The 15,063-nt window shown below is 28.0% G+C and overlaps 1 protein-coding gene across 2 annotated transcripts in view; it reads right to left on the reverse strand.

Moving 5' to 3' along the window:
* The window catches only part of LOC100207093 (zinc finger protein 474), a 28,343-nt gene extending 19,994 nt beyond the window's left edge, over positions 1-8,349 (reverse strand). The window contains exon 1 of one of the 2 annotated variants that reach the window (XM_065816538.1): positions 8,129-8,349. In XM_065816538.1, the coding sequence (XP_065672610.1) occupies positions 8,129-8,190 (62 nt within the window). In that variant the 5' untranslated portion in view covers positions 8,191-8,349. Of the gene's footprint in view, positions 1-7,244; positions 7,343-8,128 lie in introns of those variants that run through there. The other variant, XM_065816541.1, reaches the window with a different exon arrangement.
* Between the last annotated feature and the right edge of the window lie 6,714 nt (positions 8,350-15,063).

Genomic DNA, 15,063 nt, shown 5'->3' on the forward strand with positions numbered 1-15,063 from the left:
TGCTCGCAAACGTAAGATTAAATCTAAGGCGTCAGTATCCGTAAATATTGTTGTAAAATATCAGTTTAATTCTGTTTATAAAAATTTGTTTTAGCATTTTAATGATTTTTAAATTTTGGAGGATTTTGAAAAAATTTAATGTTTCATATGAAGATTAAACGATTCAAAATCTGTTTAAAACTTTTCAATAAAATCTAATGCACTATTGATTTTCCTACACTTTTTATCAAAAAAAAATTTAATAAAAAGTTAAGGAAACTTAACTTTTTATTAAAATTTTTGTACTTCGTACATCGACTTAAATATTTTTAAGTTTTATCAAAAATATTTAAGTCGAAGTACGAAGCTCCGGTACAAGAATAGTAACATGTGCAATTTAATTACATATAAAATTTTACAATAGTAAATATTTAATTACTTGTAAAAACTGTAACCAATAATTAAAATGCTTATGTAATATATGTAATTTGGTTCAACGTGCGTCGCGACGTTCCGTTTAAGCAAATAACGTTTTCATTTTGAATTTAGCATTTTTTTTTTTTTTTTTACTGTTTGCGTTTTCATTCATTTGAAAAATTAACCTTGACATAAAATGACTCGATAAACGTTTTTTCGTTTACCAATTAAATAAAATCATCTCAGAGACTTTTTACTTGATTGAAGAGAACCTTAAAATTTTAAATTTTAAAAAGTTACTTATAGACTTGTATGCAAATGAATTTTTGTTAGTTGACCAATTAATAAAAATTCATTTGTATTAGTAACTTTTATGAGTTACAAATTCACATTGACAATCATAAAAGATTGAACTATAGCATTTTACATGCGTTTTATATTTTTCCAATCCCACAAAATTTTAAATTGGGTTAAAATATGAGTTGTTTTAATATGAGACAATTAAAACACGTTTTACTTTAATATGCTTAAAAATGCTATAAAATACAAATTAAAAAAAAAAAAAATGTGTCAATACAGTCAGGACTTGAAATTTAATTTAATTATAATATTAGACTTAAATAAACCGTTCAATTTCTTTAACCTCCAAAAATGCTCCAAAAATCAAGTAAGCAGATATTCTTTAATACTTCATTTACACACACACACACACACACACACACACACACACACACACACACACACACACACACACACACACACACACACACACACACACACATACACACACCTATATAAGTTAAGTTAGTGTATTCTACAAATAGAGTGCTCAATGTTCTTAAAGAACAAGGCAATAATAAATTAGAAAAAATCTTATCTAAATTTCTTCTACAGTCTGTTTCTTCTTTAGCAGTTTCATCAGGAAGCGATCTGCTGAAGAATAAACAGTCTGTCAAAGAAATTTAGTCTGCTAATATATATATATATATATATATATATATATATATATATATATATATATATATATATATATATATATATATATATATATATATATATATATATATACATAGTTGTATTAAAATAAAATAGTTAAATAGGCTTAGAACGAGTTTTCAAAACATTTTTATTACGTTTTAGTAACGTTCTTATACATTTTAATGTTTGAAAAAACTTTCGAATGCCAAAAATTTAAACTGAAAATTTCTCCTCCCCGTAAATATATAATACGAATGCCTCTTATAAGAGGCATTCGTATTATATATTTACGGGGGAGGAGAAACTTTCAGTTTAAATTTTTGGCATTCGAAAGTTTTTTCAAACATTAAAATGTATAAGAAAACATCACTATAATGATGTTTTCATAAAGTTACAGATAATTTTTATTTCTATTTATAAGGTTTATCATCCGAATTAAAAATAATTATTTCCCTAAAGTCATTATTTCTTATGTAAGCAGCGTAATAGCTATTATTCAACAAAAAGTTTATCCAAGCTAGTGCAACATACCAAAATTTTATTGATTATAGTATTAACATCTTCAATTAAAAAGACACAAAATCAAAGACAATAAGTGTCGAACTCTTATATTTTATTCAATGCTCCTGAAAAGTTCTTAGCGACAATTAAAAGTTTAAATATAGAGCTGCTGCAAAGTATATTATTTTTGGATAATTTATCTTGATGTCGTGACATGAATAACGGCAGGGGAGTTTTACTACGTTACTATACGTTACTAAATCTTTAGCAAATAAAAGAAGAAAGTGTAAAATAGAAAAAAAGTGGTTTAAATTGATGCCAAAAAGTATAAAATAATGAAATATAAACCTTAGATATAAATGTTTGAATTTCTTTTTCAATAATGGTTTTAAAATGGTAATTCTTAAAAGCGCGAAAATGTAGTGCAAAAAACAGTCGACCCAAAAATATAACAGAACTTCTTTTACTGATATCTTTTAAATTTACTTTATAATTTTACTTTATAAAAAAAAACCACAAGTAAAAACACTTTACAGTAAATGAAAAATGTTATGAAAAAATCGTTTAAATTTCCAAAAAAATAAAAAATAGACGCCCAAGTAAAAGAATCTTTTTATTCTCCGAAAATTCAATCTCGGAGAAAATTTTGTATCTTTTGTCAACACCTTATATTCAGAAGTTTCGGCATCTGTTCTGAATTGTGGTTTCCTGTCAGCCTCCTTTCCTACGGAAAAAGGAGTTAGACAGGGTGACCTCCTCTCTCTCTTGCTGTACGTTTATGTTGCCGAAGCTCTCGCTTTGGTGATCAGAGCGGACAGCAGAAAAGAGGGATTCCCGTTACCAGGTACACCGAAACCCCTAAAAATACAGAAGTACGCAGACGATTCGAACTTTTTTGCCAGGAACGTAAAATCAGTCCGTTTTTTTTCAAAAAATAAAATTGTTTGAAAAAGTAAGTGGTTCAGTGATCAACGCCTCAAAAACCAAGGGTCTCGCTCTTGGGGGTTTTTATCCTAAAATGTACCCGGAATTGGACGACATAGAGTGGAACAACAACACCGGTTTCAAAATATTAGGTTTCACTTTTTACACCAGACTGAACGATACTACCAATTTCAACTGGTTAGTAACTCTAAACAAAATAGAGAAAAAACTCAAGTTTCTGGGACTACGTACTTCGTCACTTAGGGGTAAGACTATGTTGATAAATACGTTAGCAATGTCAAAAGTATGGTTTCTAACAAACGTGCTGCCCGTTCCCGAATGGGCAATAGAACGTCTGCATAGAGCCATTTTCGAAAATCTGTGGCAAAAGACCAATTTCAATCCGGTCAAAAGAGAGATACTTTTTTTACCCGTCAAAAGCAGAGGTCTCGGAATTTTATCACCGAAGGAGCAAAGTCTTGCACTTCGCCTCAAAACACTCTTTCAACTGAAAGAATGCGAAAAGGACAAAGCTCACGACTATTACTACTTTTTAAAGTATTGGTTGGCGAGTTCACTTATAAAATTTACGAACCAAAACCAAAGCTGGAACTTTTTAAAGCAGAACAATTTTCAAAAACACTGGGACAACAAAACGTCTCAGTACTACAAAACCACAATAGAAATATTAGGCAAAAACGGGTCCCTTTTTAACGTCCCCCTAAAAACAACCAAAAATTTTTACTTAGAAGTGGCAAAAAACAAAAAGACAATGGTCCCAGCAGAACTTTTCTGGAACGGTTCGACAAAAACAACAATGCCGTGGACCCAAATATGGAAAAAAAACTTCACCTCCCACGCATGCAAACCGACTCAAAACATCCTCTTTCGTTTCTTACACAACAGTTTACCTTCTGCGGCCTTGCTAGCCAAAAGCACAAGGCAGCAGATCGTCAAAAATAACAAATGCAAAACTTGTGGTAAAATCGAGGACAACATGCACATCTTTGCCTACTGCCCTCTTTCTGTAGAAATTTGGGAGTATTTTAAACACGTATATAACTTGACATCCCAAAACATATTTTCTCCGATAAATTCGATTTTCTCGATTGAAACAGCGAATTTATCGAAGAAAAACCCCACTTCGCAGCTGCTGTTGACACTCACTCAAACCATCATGAGTGCAATATGGAACAGTAGATGCCACCACATGTATAGTAACAAAAAAATTGACCCAATGGCAGTGATCAGGGTAATAATCAGGAACATCAGTAATATTATTACCTTAAAATATAACTATCATGTCCATAGAAACACCGCGGACATTTTTTGTGAGTATTTTTGTATTAAAAATGTTTTCTGTCAAGTGGAAAATGGAAGTCTGAAACTAAACATTTGAGCTAAAATAAAACAACGGCTCGTTGTATGTTTAGTAAAGTATTCCTTTCCTCTTGCAATTTTTTATGTTATACAACAAGATTATTATTATATATGATTAGCAAATCACTGCCAGCCCTTATTTTATGAAATATTATTTTAACACATGAGTTTTTTATCTATAGTGTTCGTAACGTAATGTTTATGTAAAAGTCCTGTAATTCTTTTTCAAGTTTTATTGCTTATAAATCATTCTTTTTACCTTATGAACCTTTCCTTAACCTATTTTAAAATTTCTCCTTTTTTTAACTTAATCTAAACTTTCGATTTCTTTCCACACAACAGCAAAAAAATAAAAAAAAAATAAAAAAAAAAATAAAAAAAATATAAAATCAAAAAACACAAAAAAATATAAAAACAAAAAACACAAAAAAATTAAAAATTAAAAAAACAAAAATTATATAACAAAATATACAAAACATATTATGTATATATTTACGAAAGCTTGTAAAACCATATATTGTAAAAACTTAAAAACCTTAGTTAATGTTATTAAAAAAATTGTAAATATTTATTATTTTGTAATAATAAAAAAAAAAAAATCTTTTTATTATTATTTAAAATTTAATCAAAGATTTACGTTATACTTTTTTAAAAAAATACCCCACAAATTTCATACATTAATCTGTCTACAAACTTCACTTATTTGTCCGCTTTCTGAATGCTACTTTTTTTAAAACTAGTCTTCTTCTGACTTTCACGCTATTACCCTTCGTTATTTATAAACTCACTTACTCTTGATCTTCGAAGCGGGTTATGATTCTCTTTAGTGAGCTGACCTCGTCTTTGAGAGCTTTGGTAATGTGGCCTCTGTATGGCAATTAGCCGGAGGAGGATAAACCACAACACCACAAATTTCACACATTTGGAAATTCTTATAACATTTTTTGAACTTTTGATTGCGGTTTTTATAATATTATATATATATATATATATATATATATATATATATATATATATATATATATATATACATGTTTTACTTTTTACAGTTATTTAAATTAAAATGAAACGTTTGAATTCAGTAGGAGCTAATTGTGCCTCATCTTCAAAAACCTCTTTTGCAAGACTTCTTTTAATTGTTCCAACTATTACATACTAATTGTCCAAAACGTTTGGCTGCACAACAATGTTTTTTTATATCGCAAGAGTTATCTGAAGTTAACATTGGTGGTGAAATAGATTGGACAAAGGAAAATGATGTATTTTAAAGATTTGTGTTAAAGATAATGTGATGACGACGAATGATGATGATGAATAGTAATAAGTAATGAATAATTATAAGTAATGAGTAATAATAAGTAATAAATAATAATAAGCAATGAATTATGATGAAAAATGATGACGACGAAAGCAATAATATTAATTCAGAAAGTAGGTTCAGCGGTTTCACTACTTTTTTTTCGTTTTTGATCAATTTTTGTTTTAATTTTGAGTATGTCCACCATATTTTGTCTGATAGTGTATATGTCTACCATGTTTCGTTTGATAGTGCAAATGCATGATTGCAAGAAATTTTTCGTTTAAACAGTCTGAAAAATATAGAAATAAACTTTAGTAGAAACAATGCCGCACAATCAATTTCAAGAAATCATCAAAACGAGTGACTAAATAAGTGCGAATTTCTTAAGTGCAAACTGGCATAAGTGCAAGATAGTTACAAAAACTGGCATAAGTGCAAACTGCGATAAGTGCGCCAAAGAATTTTGCAAACATTGGCATAAATGCAAACTGGCATGAGTGCGAACTGGCATAAGTGCGAGACAGTTGCAAAACCTGGCATAAGTGCTCCAAAAGAATTTGCAAACATTAGGATAAGTGCAAACTGGTATAAATGCAAACTGGCATAATACGAATTGGCATAAGTGCGCCAAAAGAATTTGTGAACGTTGGCATTAGTGCGAACAGGCTAAGTACAAAGCAGTTGCAAAAATTGGAATAAGTACAAATCTGCATAAGTGCAAATTGATATTTTGCACTTCTGCCAATTCGCACTTATGCCATTTTATACTTATGCCAATGTTTAAAACTTCTTTTGGCGTACTTATGTCAGTTCCCATTTATGCCAGTTTTTGCAACTGCTTTGCGCTTATTCTTGTTCGCACTTATACCAGTTTGGACTTAAGCCAGTTTTTGCAACTGCTTTGCACTTATATCAGTTCACAAACACGCCAATTCGCACTTATGCCAATATTTGCAAATTTTTTTAGTGCACTTATGCTAGTTCGCACTTATATCAGTTTGCACTTACGCTATTCGCACTTATACTGTTAAACATATTAGAAAAGAATTTGCAGCAGTTTGGATTTATGATTAAATTTACTACATAAATGAACCATTGAAGTTGGTAGTCAGGCAATGGAGAAGAAATTGTTTATTTTATTATAAACTCTTCATAAAGAGGCTGTTAAACAAAGTCAGGGCAAAAACAAACCAGAGGCGACTCTTGTTGCAATGCATATAAATGTGGAGTTGATACGTTAAATTCAATGAGTCGACAAATATCAAAGAGATTGAGCGCTTTAATACTTTGAATTTATGCTGGATAGTTGGCTGGAAATATATTTTTACCTTGAAGATCTTTTACGTTACCAAGCTGGGATTTATTGGAAATAAGAAAAACAAGAGTATTCATTGACTGATTTAATTAGTCATACACACGTGAGTGTGCATATATCTACTTATGGTTTGGGTTCGGAAGGTTGTAACAAATAAATTTTTTTTTCATGTTTTTGGACGTGGAGAACACAGTCTGAATCGGAGTTTGATAAAAGAGCATTAAAAAATTTCTTTTAAAGTTTTGCATACTATTACATAAAGGTAAATTGCGCTGTAAAAGTTCAAAACTGTGAAAAACAACTTTTCTAAAATTGTTTACTAGTATTATATCTCGAATATTAAATAAATGAAAAACTGTTTTATATCGTTTATATTTGTCGTCGTCGTTACTGTCGCTATTTACGTTGCTATGCTGCATTTTTATTAAACTAATATAATGAGTTACTTACATTCGGTTTCCGTCCTCGTGGTTTTTTTTTGAATTTACGTCCGCCCCTCATAGTTTTGCAACAAGTCTTATTATCAACATGTTTTAAATAATTATTATACTTAAGATAATTAGATAATACAATAAATATCTAAGAACAAAAAATATATTTTTAAAACAAAGATCTATACATATCAGCGGTTAGTTGGTTACTAACAGATACTTTTTTTTTATTCCCGTTAAAACATTTTTTTTTTTCATATTTTCTGATTTTAATAATTTTTGTTTTTTGCTTGTTTTTATTTTCAAATATTTAAGTTTAATATTTTTCTGTAAAAATGCATATTTTTATATCTATTTTTGTTATTTTTATTTAATATTATATATACTTCATATTTTTGAAAATTGTTATTTTGAATATAACAATTTTTAATTCTTCGATAACAAGCTTTATTAACTAAAAAATTAAATATGCAACTTTAAAGTTTCGCTAAATTCTACATTTATTTGTATAAATTTATTAGTACGTTACTTGATGCATTCTGGTTACATAATTTTAATATGAATAAATTCTTATTGGGTTAGTTTTACAGAAACTTATTACTTACTACATTAAAACAATTATTGCTTTTGTTGGCTCAAAAAACACTCAAACATTGTTTACTCTGAATTACCTGAAACTTTATAAAAAAACAAGTTTGTGTTCATTCAAAAGTGTTCTTTTTATCTAATGTATACTATTTATATACTATTTAATGCAACGGCTTTCTTTTACAACATTTTTTTGCATTTTTAGAGTTATGATATAGCTCTATTTTTATATAATTAAAATAAACAAGTTTTAAAAAAAAGTAAAAAAAAAAAAAAAAAAAAATTCAGGGAAATTATTTAATAAAATAAACTTACAGCTCTTCAGTATTACCGTCAATAATTTTACTGTTAACAATGTCACCATTAGTAACATCCATGTTTATGGTACTTAAAGTATTCAAGTTTTGAAGTATTTTTTAATTGTGTATGGTATTTAGTGGTAATCTTTAAAAGATTTAGACTTAACCTGATAATTTAATAAGTTCTCTCTTACAAAAGATACGATTTTATACATACATTTAAATCTAAGTGTTTACATTTCACTCTTCTCCGCATTTGATTTGAATAGCTATTTTCTAAAACAAATCAAACAAGCATCAATGCAGTGTGAACTCAACGGAAAGATGCTTATCTGTTATATTTTATTTCTCATTGAGTTTTTTTTAAATGTATACAGTGCCATGTTCTTGTTATTTGCAAGTCTTATATAAAAGTGTTTAAACTCTTATATAGAAATATTGTTTTTCACTGCGGAACTGTTTGGACTAAAAGTAATAACGCTGAATAAATTTTGATATTAATCGTCACAATATTTTCAATCGCGTCTATTACAACTGATGGATTACACTACACAAATAGCCATTATAATCTGTTATGTATATATTTATATATATAAAGGGTAACTTACAAAAAGAGAAAAAAAGAAAAAAAGTTGTTTCAAAAGTTAAATATATTTTTAGTTTCTCAGTTGCTAGTCTGAGAATAAACTTGTTTAACGTAGGAAGTTTTGTCACGTGACATTTTATCGCGGAAAAAAATCGTTAAGATATTTTTTAAAAACTTCGTCCAAAAAACGCCAGAAATGATCTTAAGTAGGTGTTGAAGAATAAAAACCCACCCATGAAAATAAATAGTATATACGTACATGTAGATGTTATTTTTTTTAGAAAAGGTTGTGCTACAATAATTTGTTTGGGGACGACGTTTTGGTTAAGAATTGATAAAGTTATTTAGTTTTAAATCTTTCAGTTTTGTTAAAATACAAGTAAGTTAAAATAATTCTTTCGTCCCCACGTAAAAACAAATTCTGCAACTATTTATTTATTAAGTGAATAAGTTTTTTTTTTTTTTTTTTTGTAATCTTATTGGGTGGGTTTTTTGTTTTCTAAGTAAAGATTATTGTAATTTCCCCCGTCTTTAGATATTTTTGGTAGATTTGCCGTTTCTTCTTTTACTTGACTAAAGATTTTTGCACACGTTGTATAGTTGTATAGATTTTTGCACACGTTGTATATTATATAGCTGAGATTTTATTATAAATTTTTACTAAAGGTATTCTAAAGTGAGTTTGTTTTGTGTTGTTAATGTGGTTTTTGCTAACCATTTGGTAATTGAATCACAGCAGTTTATCAGTAAGTCTTATCAGTAAGTCTTATATATATATACAGTTTATCAGTAAGTCTTACATATATATATATATATATATATATATATATATATATATATATATATATATATATATATATATATATATATATATATATATATATATATATATATATATATATATATATATATATATATATATATATATATATATATATATATATATATATATATATATATATATATATATATATATATATATATATATATATATATATAATAAGTAAAAGACTTAAAATAATATATTTATATGTTTATATATTTTTTCGAATTGATGACTGGAAAATCTTTATTTATTTAGATAAAATGATAAATGAAAGTATTTATGATTGGTATTTGGCTTTAAAAGATACATCTTATGATGCAATGTATTGTAGATATTGTGTGGATTTTAAAGTTGAACTGTTCTGCTGCAAGAAAGCTTTAGCCAAAAAGATAAATAGATTAGTTGACACCATCAAAAAATTAAAGAAACAACGAAAAAATAAAAAATTAGCATTGTTATTAGGTAAAGCCTTTTTTCCACCTGTGGCAAATTTTTCTGATAATACAGTGAATGCATCCGAAATTCTTAAAGAAACAATACTGATAAGTGAAAACAAAATGCTTAAAAAAGAAAATAAAATTTTAAAAAGGAAAATAGAATCTATGATGGATTTACAAATGGATTATTTTACACATCTAAAAGATTTTGAAGATATGTTAAACAATCTAAAAATACTTATTTCAAAAAACTCTCTAATAGAAGCTGAATTAAACTTTATTAAAAAGTCTTATTGTGAAAAAGAAGAAAAGCTTAATAATATCGAAAACAAATTAGAGCTATTAAAGTCAAAAAAAGAATCATTTAATGTTAGAAATTTGAATAAAAAAATAAAATATCGTGATACTCAGCTGGAAATAAAATAAATTCGTTAAAAAATGAAGAAAAAAAAATAATATTGCAATTAAAAAATAAAATAACAGATATTAATTCAATTCTTGAAAACTCAGACATAAACATTTCTGAATTAAAAAACGAAAAAATAAAGCTGCAAAAAAAAGTGAGTAATTTAAAAGTTATTTTGCAAAATAAAACCAATATGAAAGATGTTATAAGTTTAGAGAAGGAAGTTGTTTCGTTATATAGTAAGACAAACATTTTAAAAGAGGAGAATCTAGAACTTCAAAAATTGGTTTCTTTGCTGGATGATGACGAAGTAATAACATTTGAAGATGACAGATACAGTGATGACATTCGAGAAACAATAATGAAACTTCTTTCAATGAACGTGAGTATGAATAGTGTCAACGAAGTCATAAAAGTAGTTTTAAACAAACTAGCCAAAAAGAACATACTAGACTGCCATCAGCCGCTGTAAAATGTAGGTTAATGCAGGAAGCTTCAATTTTAGGTCAATTTCAAGTTGCGGAAGCAATGCTTGAAAATAATTTGATAAATAAAAACTCTAATATAGGCAATTGTTTGCATGGTGATGGTACTCAGAAATACCATAAGCATTATCAAAACTTTCAAATTACTACAACTAGTGGGACAACTTTATCTTTTGGTCTGTCAGAAGTGGTTGGCAAAGATGCAGCAACTGTTTTGCAAAACTTTACTAATATAGTAGATGACATTTGTGACGTTGTTAGCAACTCAGCTACTGAAAAAGAAATTAATTTTGCTAAACTAATAACATCAATAAAATCAACAATGTCTGATCTTTCTTCGGTTAATCCTCTTTTTAACTCACAGTTAAAAACATTAAGGGAAAAACTTTTGCCTATTGCAATTAGTAACTGGGATTTTCTTTCCTCAAACGTCAAAGACAATATGAAGGACATGAGTAATTTTTTCTGTAAACTTCATTTGCTTGCTAATTTTGCTCCTGAAACTGATAAAGTTTTAAATTCTTTTGAAAAAATTCTGCTTCAAAATGATTTTGAAACTGTTTTTGCTTTTAGTGGTAAAGAATGTGGTGCTGTACGGTTAGTTCGTACTACATGTACGGCATTTCATTCAAGGGGTAGTGAGGAAGCTGGTGTTGCATCATGGTTTAATTCTTTTCTTTCCTCTCGTAACGATAAATCTTATTTTGTTCCATTTATTGGAAATCGATTTAATATTTTATATTACAATGCAGCTGCCCTATACTATCATAAGGATTCTATAACAGAATTTCTTAATGCTTGGCCTAACAATAATAATTTATTAAAAGCGATTAAGGAAGATATCACAAATCTTGTATTCATTGCTGAAGTCCGTGCATTAGGTATTATTGACAAACTACTTACTGGTCCAATGTGGAGAATTATCGAATCACTTGATAGTATATTATTTTTAAACCCCTACCTACTTCGCTTGAAAGTTAGACTTTCATCTCTTTGTATCGATGCATCTTCTTTATTGTTTGCTAATGGAAAAATTTTTGAGGATACCAATCTTCTTCATCAAGATGTGGTTTACACCAAGCTGTTTGAATGCACTCAAAATGATGAGTTTGATTCTTTAACTGTTCAATCACTTGAAATTATTTTCCACTCAATTCTTGTTATTTTGGAACGTCAGTGTGCTGATCAATTACCAGGTGGTAAATATTGGAGTCCATCTAATTCTGTTTCTGAAGCTGCTTCTAATGTCCCTGTCACTAATAAAGCATCAGAAAGCGACTTTGCCATTTTGGATTTAATGGTTCGCACAAAACCCAATGCAAATGTTCAAACTATCCAGGTTTTGACAATGTGGTCTCAGAACCAAACATTAGAATGGCTTAATAGTAAATCAGATAAAGAAAGAAAACAATTGCTTGAATATTCAAGAACTAAAGTAATATTAATGAAAAGCAAATATGATGAAAGAAAAGAAGCTCTTAAAAAAGATAAAGCTATGCACCTTCTAGCAAAGCAAGAAGAAAAAAATCGAGAAGAAATTAAACTACAACAAAAAAAGGTTGCACCTTGTAATGATTTGATAAATTTAAATGTAAGGGCATGGATATCATTAGAGGAAGCAGAGAAAACAGTTTCTAATATAGAAGAGCCATTGAAATCAAAAGTAGTCCTTGCTCAACTTAATTTTTATCGCATAATCTTATGTGTTGAATGTGACAAAAAACATTTTTGTAAAACAAAAGTAGAAGGAAGCAAAAGAATAAACTTGTCTTCAGAGGAATTATATCAAAATCTTCTTATTGTTATTCAAGCAAATTTAACACCAAACAAACAATCTTTAAGTAATAATTTAAAGCCTCGTATAATACGTGATGCAGCTGTTGAAAACAAAAAGAAAGAATTAATGGAAAAAATTCAGGATGCAAGACAAAACAAACTAATAGAGCAACAAAAAAAGCACTCCTTATCAAAATTTATTAACAATCCATCTGATTTTGTAGGTTTTTCTATACAACATCGTGTTAGAGAAGAAGATGCTCTTAAAGTATCTTGGGAACGTGCACAAGTGGTTCAAATTGATCAATTAAACGGTAGAAGAACTACATACCTTGTTAAGTATGATAACAAACCTGATGAAGTATAATCATTTCCTTTATTGATTAATTTTAAAAAAGGTGATCTTATTCTTTGTAGCTAGGGTTGCGAGGTAATTTTATTTAATGTAAATTTAGAATTATGTTACAGTTTATATTAATCTTATTTCTTTTATTGTTATGTTCCAATAGTTTGTTTTTACTGCATTTGAGTTCAGTGGTTTTTTACAAATCTTTACAAATAGTATGAATCATATCTGATATGTTTATCTGTAACAATTTTGTTTATTTGTTGTTGTTTATTTGTTGTTGTTTATGAACTGCCTATCAAGTAAAGGAAAGAATCCAGAAATGGAGGGCTAACCTTAGGCAACATGACAGCTCACGGATGGAGTGCAAAGTCCTATGGCTTACCTTCTCGTTGGTGCACTTCGTTAAGTAAGTTAGACAATTTTGTCTAATTTATGAACGGAATAGCCAAGGCAAATCATGTATAAAATTGTTTGTTAACAATACACACACAGCCTACTCTGAAGTTTGAATTGAAATTCGATAATTAAAATATTTTTTCTGAGTTCAAATAATTTGCAACATATAGTCAAATTTGGGTACATTAATAGTGCGATAATTTATTTCAAAGACAAAACGTCTATTAAAAAGTTTAAAACATCTATTAAAAAGTTTAAGACAAATAGATAGATAAGATAATCCGTATAAGTATTTCCATGTGTCTGTTAATCTATGTAATCTCAATTTCTTAATACAAGAAGGGGGTAATAAAAGTGGATGGGGGGTTTAGTCAAGATTTAATGAACCGGGGGAGGGGAGGGTCAGAATTTACACTGAAAGTTTTATTACTTATCAGTAACTAGTATGTATTTTTTGATTTTTAAAGCTGATTTTCACTGATTTTTTTTTAGTTTTTAGATATAATTTTTTTGTTAAAACAAGTAAAAATTAATAAACGGGAGGGGTGTGTGGCAAAGTTTCCCAAAAAAAAAAAACCCCCCCCCCCCCCCTTGAGTTAAGGACTCGAGAGTACACAATCAAATAAAGCCAAACACAATGAAATAGAACAATTCAACGAGTTTTTCATTCATTGTTTTCAATATTTTTAAAAAGTTAAAAACCCTAACCCCATTATAAAATATAACATTTTTTATATTATGATAGGTGCTGAAAACAATAAATTAGTCGAATCAGTAGACTATAAGTGGTTAAATCTTTTTTTGAATCTATAACGATACTGAAATTATTAACAAGTCTTTGACTAATTTCTTTTTTTGTTTGTGTAAAAATAAATTTTAGATTTATTTTTATTTTGTACGTATTTTGACGTTTTCGGCGTGTTTTATTTAGGTCCACGTTGTTCAATTGATAATTTATTAAAGAAAAATAAAATTAATTTAAGTTAATATTTATCATCAAAGTTTTGTTACGCTCAACGTATTATAAATTAAAACATTTGAAAATTTATTTTGTGTCAAAAAGGTTTAAAACATATTCAAACATATTATACAGTTATTTGACTACTTCATGGTACGTCTGCGTTAACCCCCCAAAAAATTCTACTTATGAATTGTTCAATTAATTTAGATTTACAATTTATTTTCTAATAAAATTTTATAATAAGTTAGTTTACGCAACTTTTTACGCAAAAGATAAAAAAGTTTTTTTTTCGGTGCCAAAAATTGAACGAGATACTTTAAGAAAATATTTCATAAAAAGTCTATTAATTGAAAATATTAAAACACGTATATCTTTGGAACTAAATAAGCTACAGAGGTGGTTGAAACCATTTTGAAAAGGAAATATATTAAGGAATATAATGCATTTAATATAAAAAATATTTACATTTGCTATAAATATTGCCTAAACTCCCTATTTAACGTTGAAATTTTATTGAATTAAAAATATTCCCGCATTAACAAAAATTAAAAGTAAGATTTGTTTTATTCCTTGTCCCTCCCCTTCTCTTTTCCTTTACAAAAATAATCTCCGTTCTTACGGAACACATACTTATTAATTCCAACTTATTTATTTTTCTAACATTATTTAAATTATTTTTAATTTTATGCTATTTGCTTAACAAATTATTAATAACATATAACTCTTGAC

The sequence above is a fragment of the Hydra vulgaris genome, chromosome 13, assembly GCF_038396675.1.
Source record: "Hydra vulgaris chromosome 13, alternate assembly HydraT2T_AEP".
Classification (NCBI taxonomy): Eukaryota; Metazoa; Cnidaria; class Hydrozoa; order Anthoathecata; family Hydridae; genus Hydra; species Hydra vulgaris.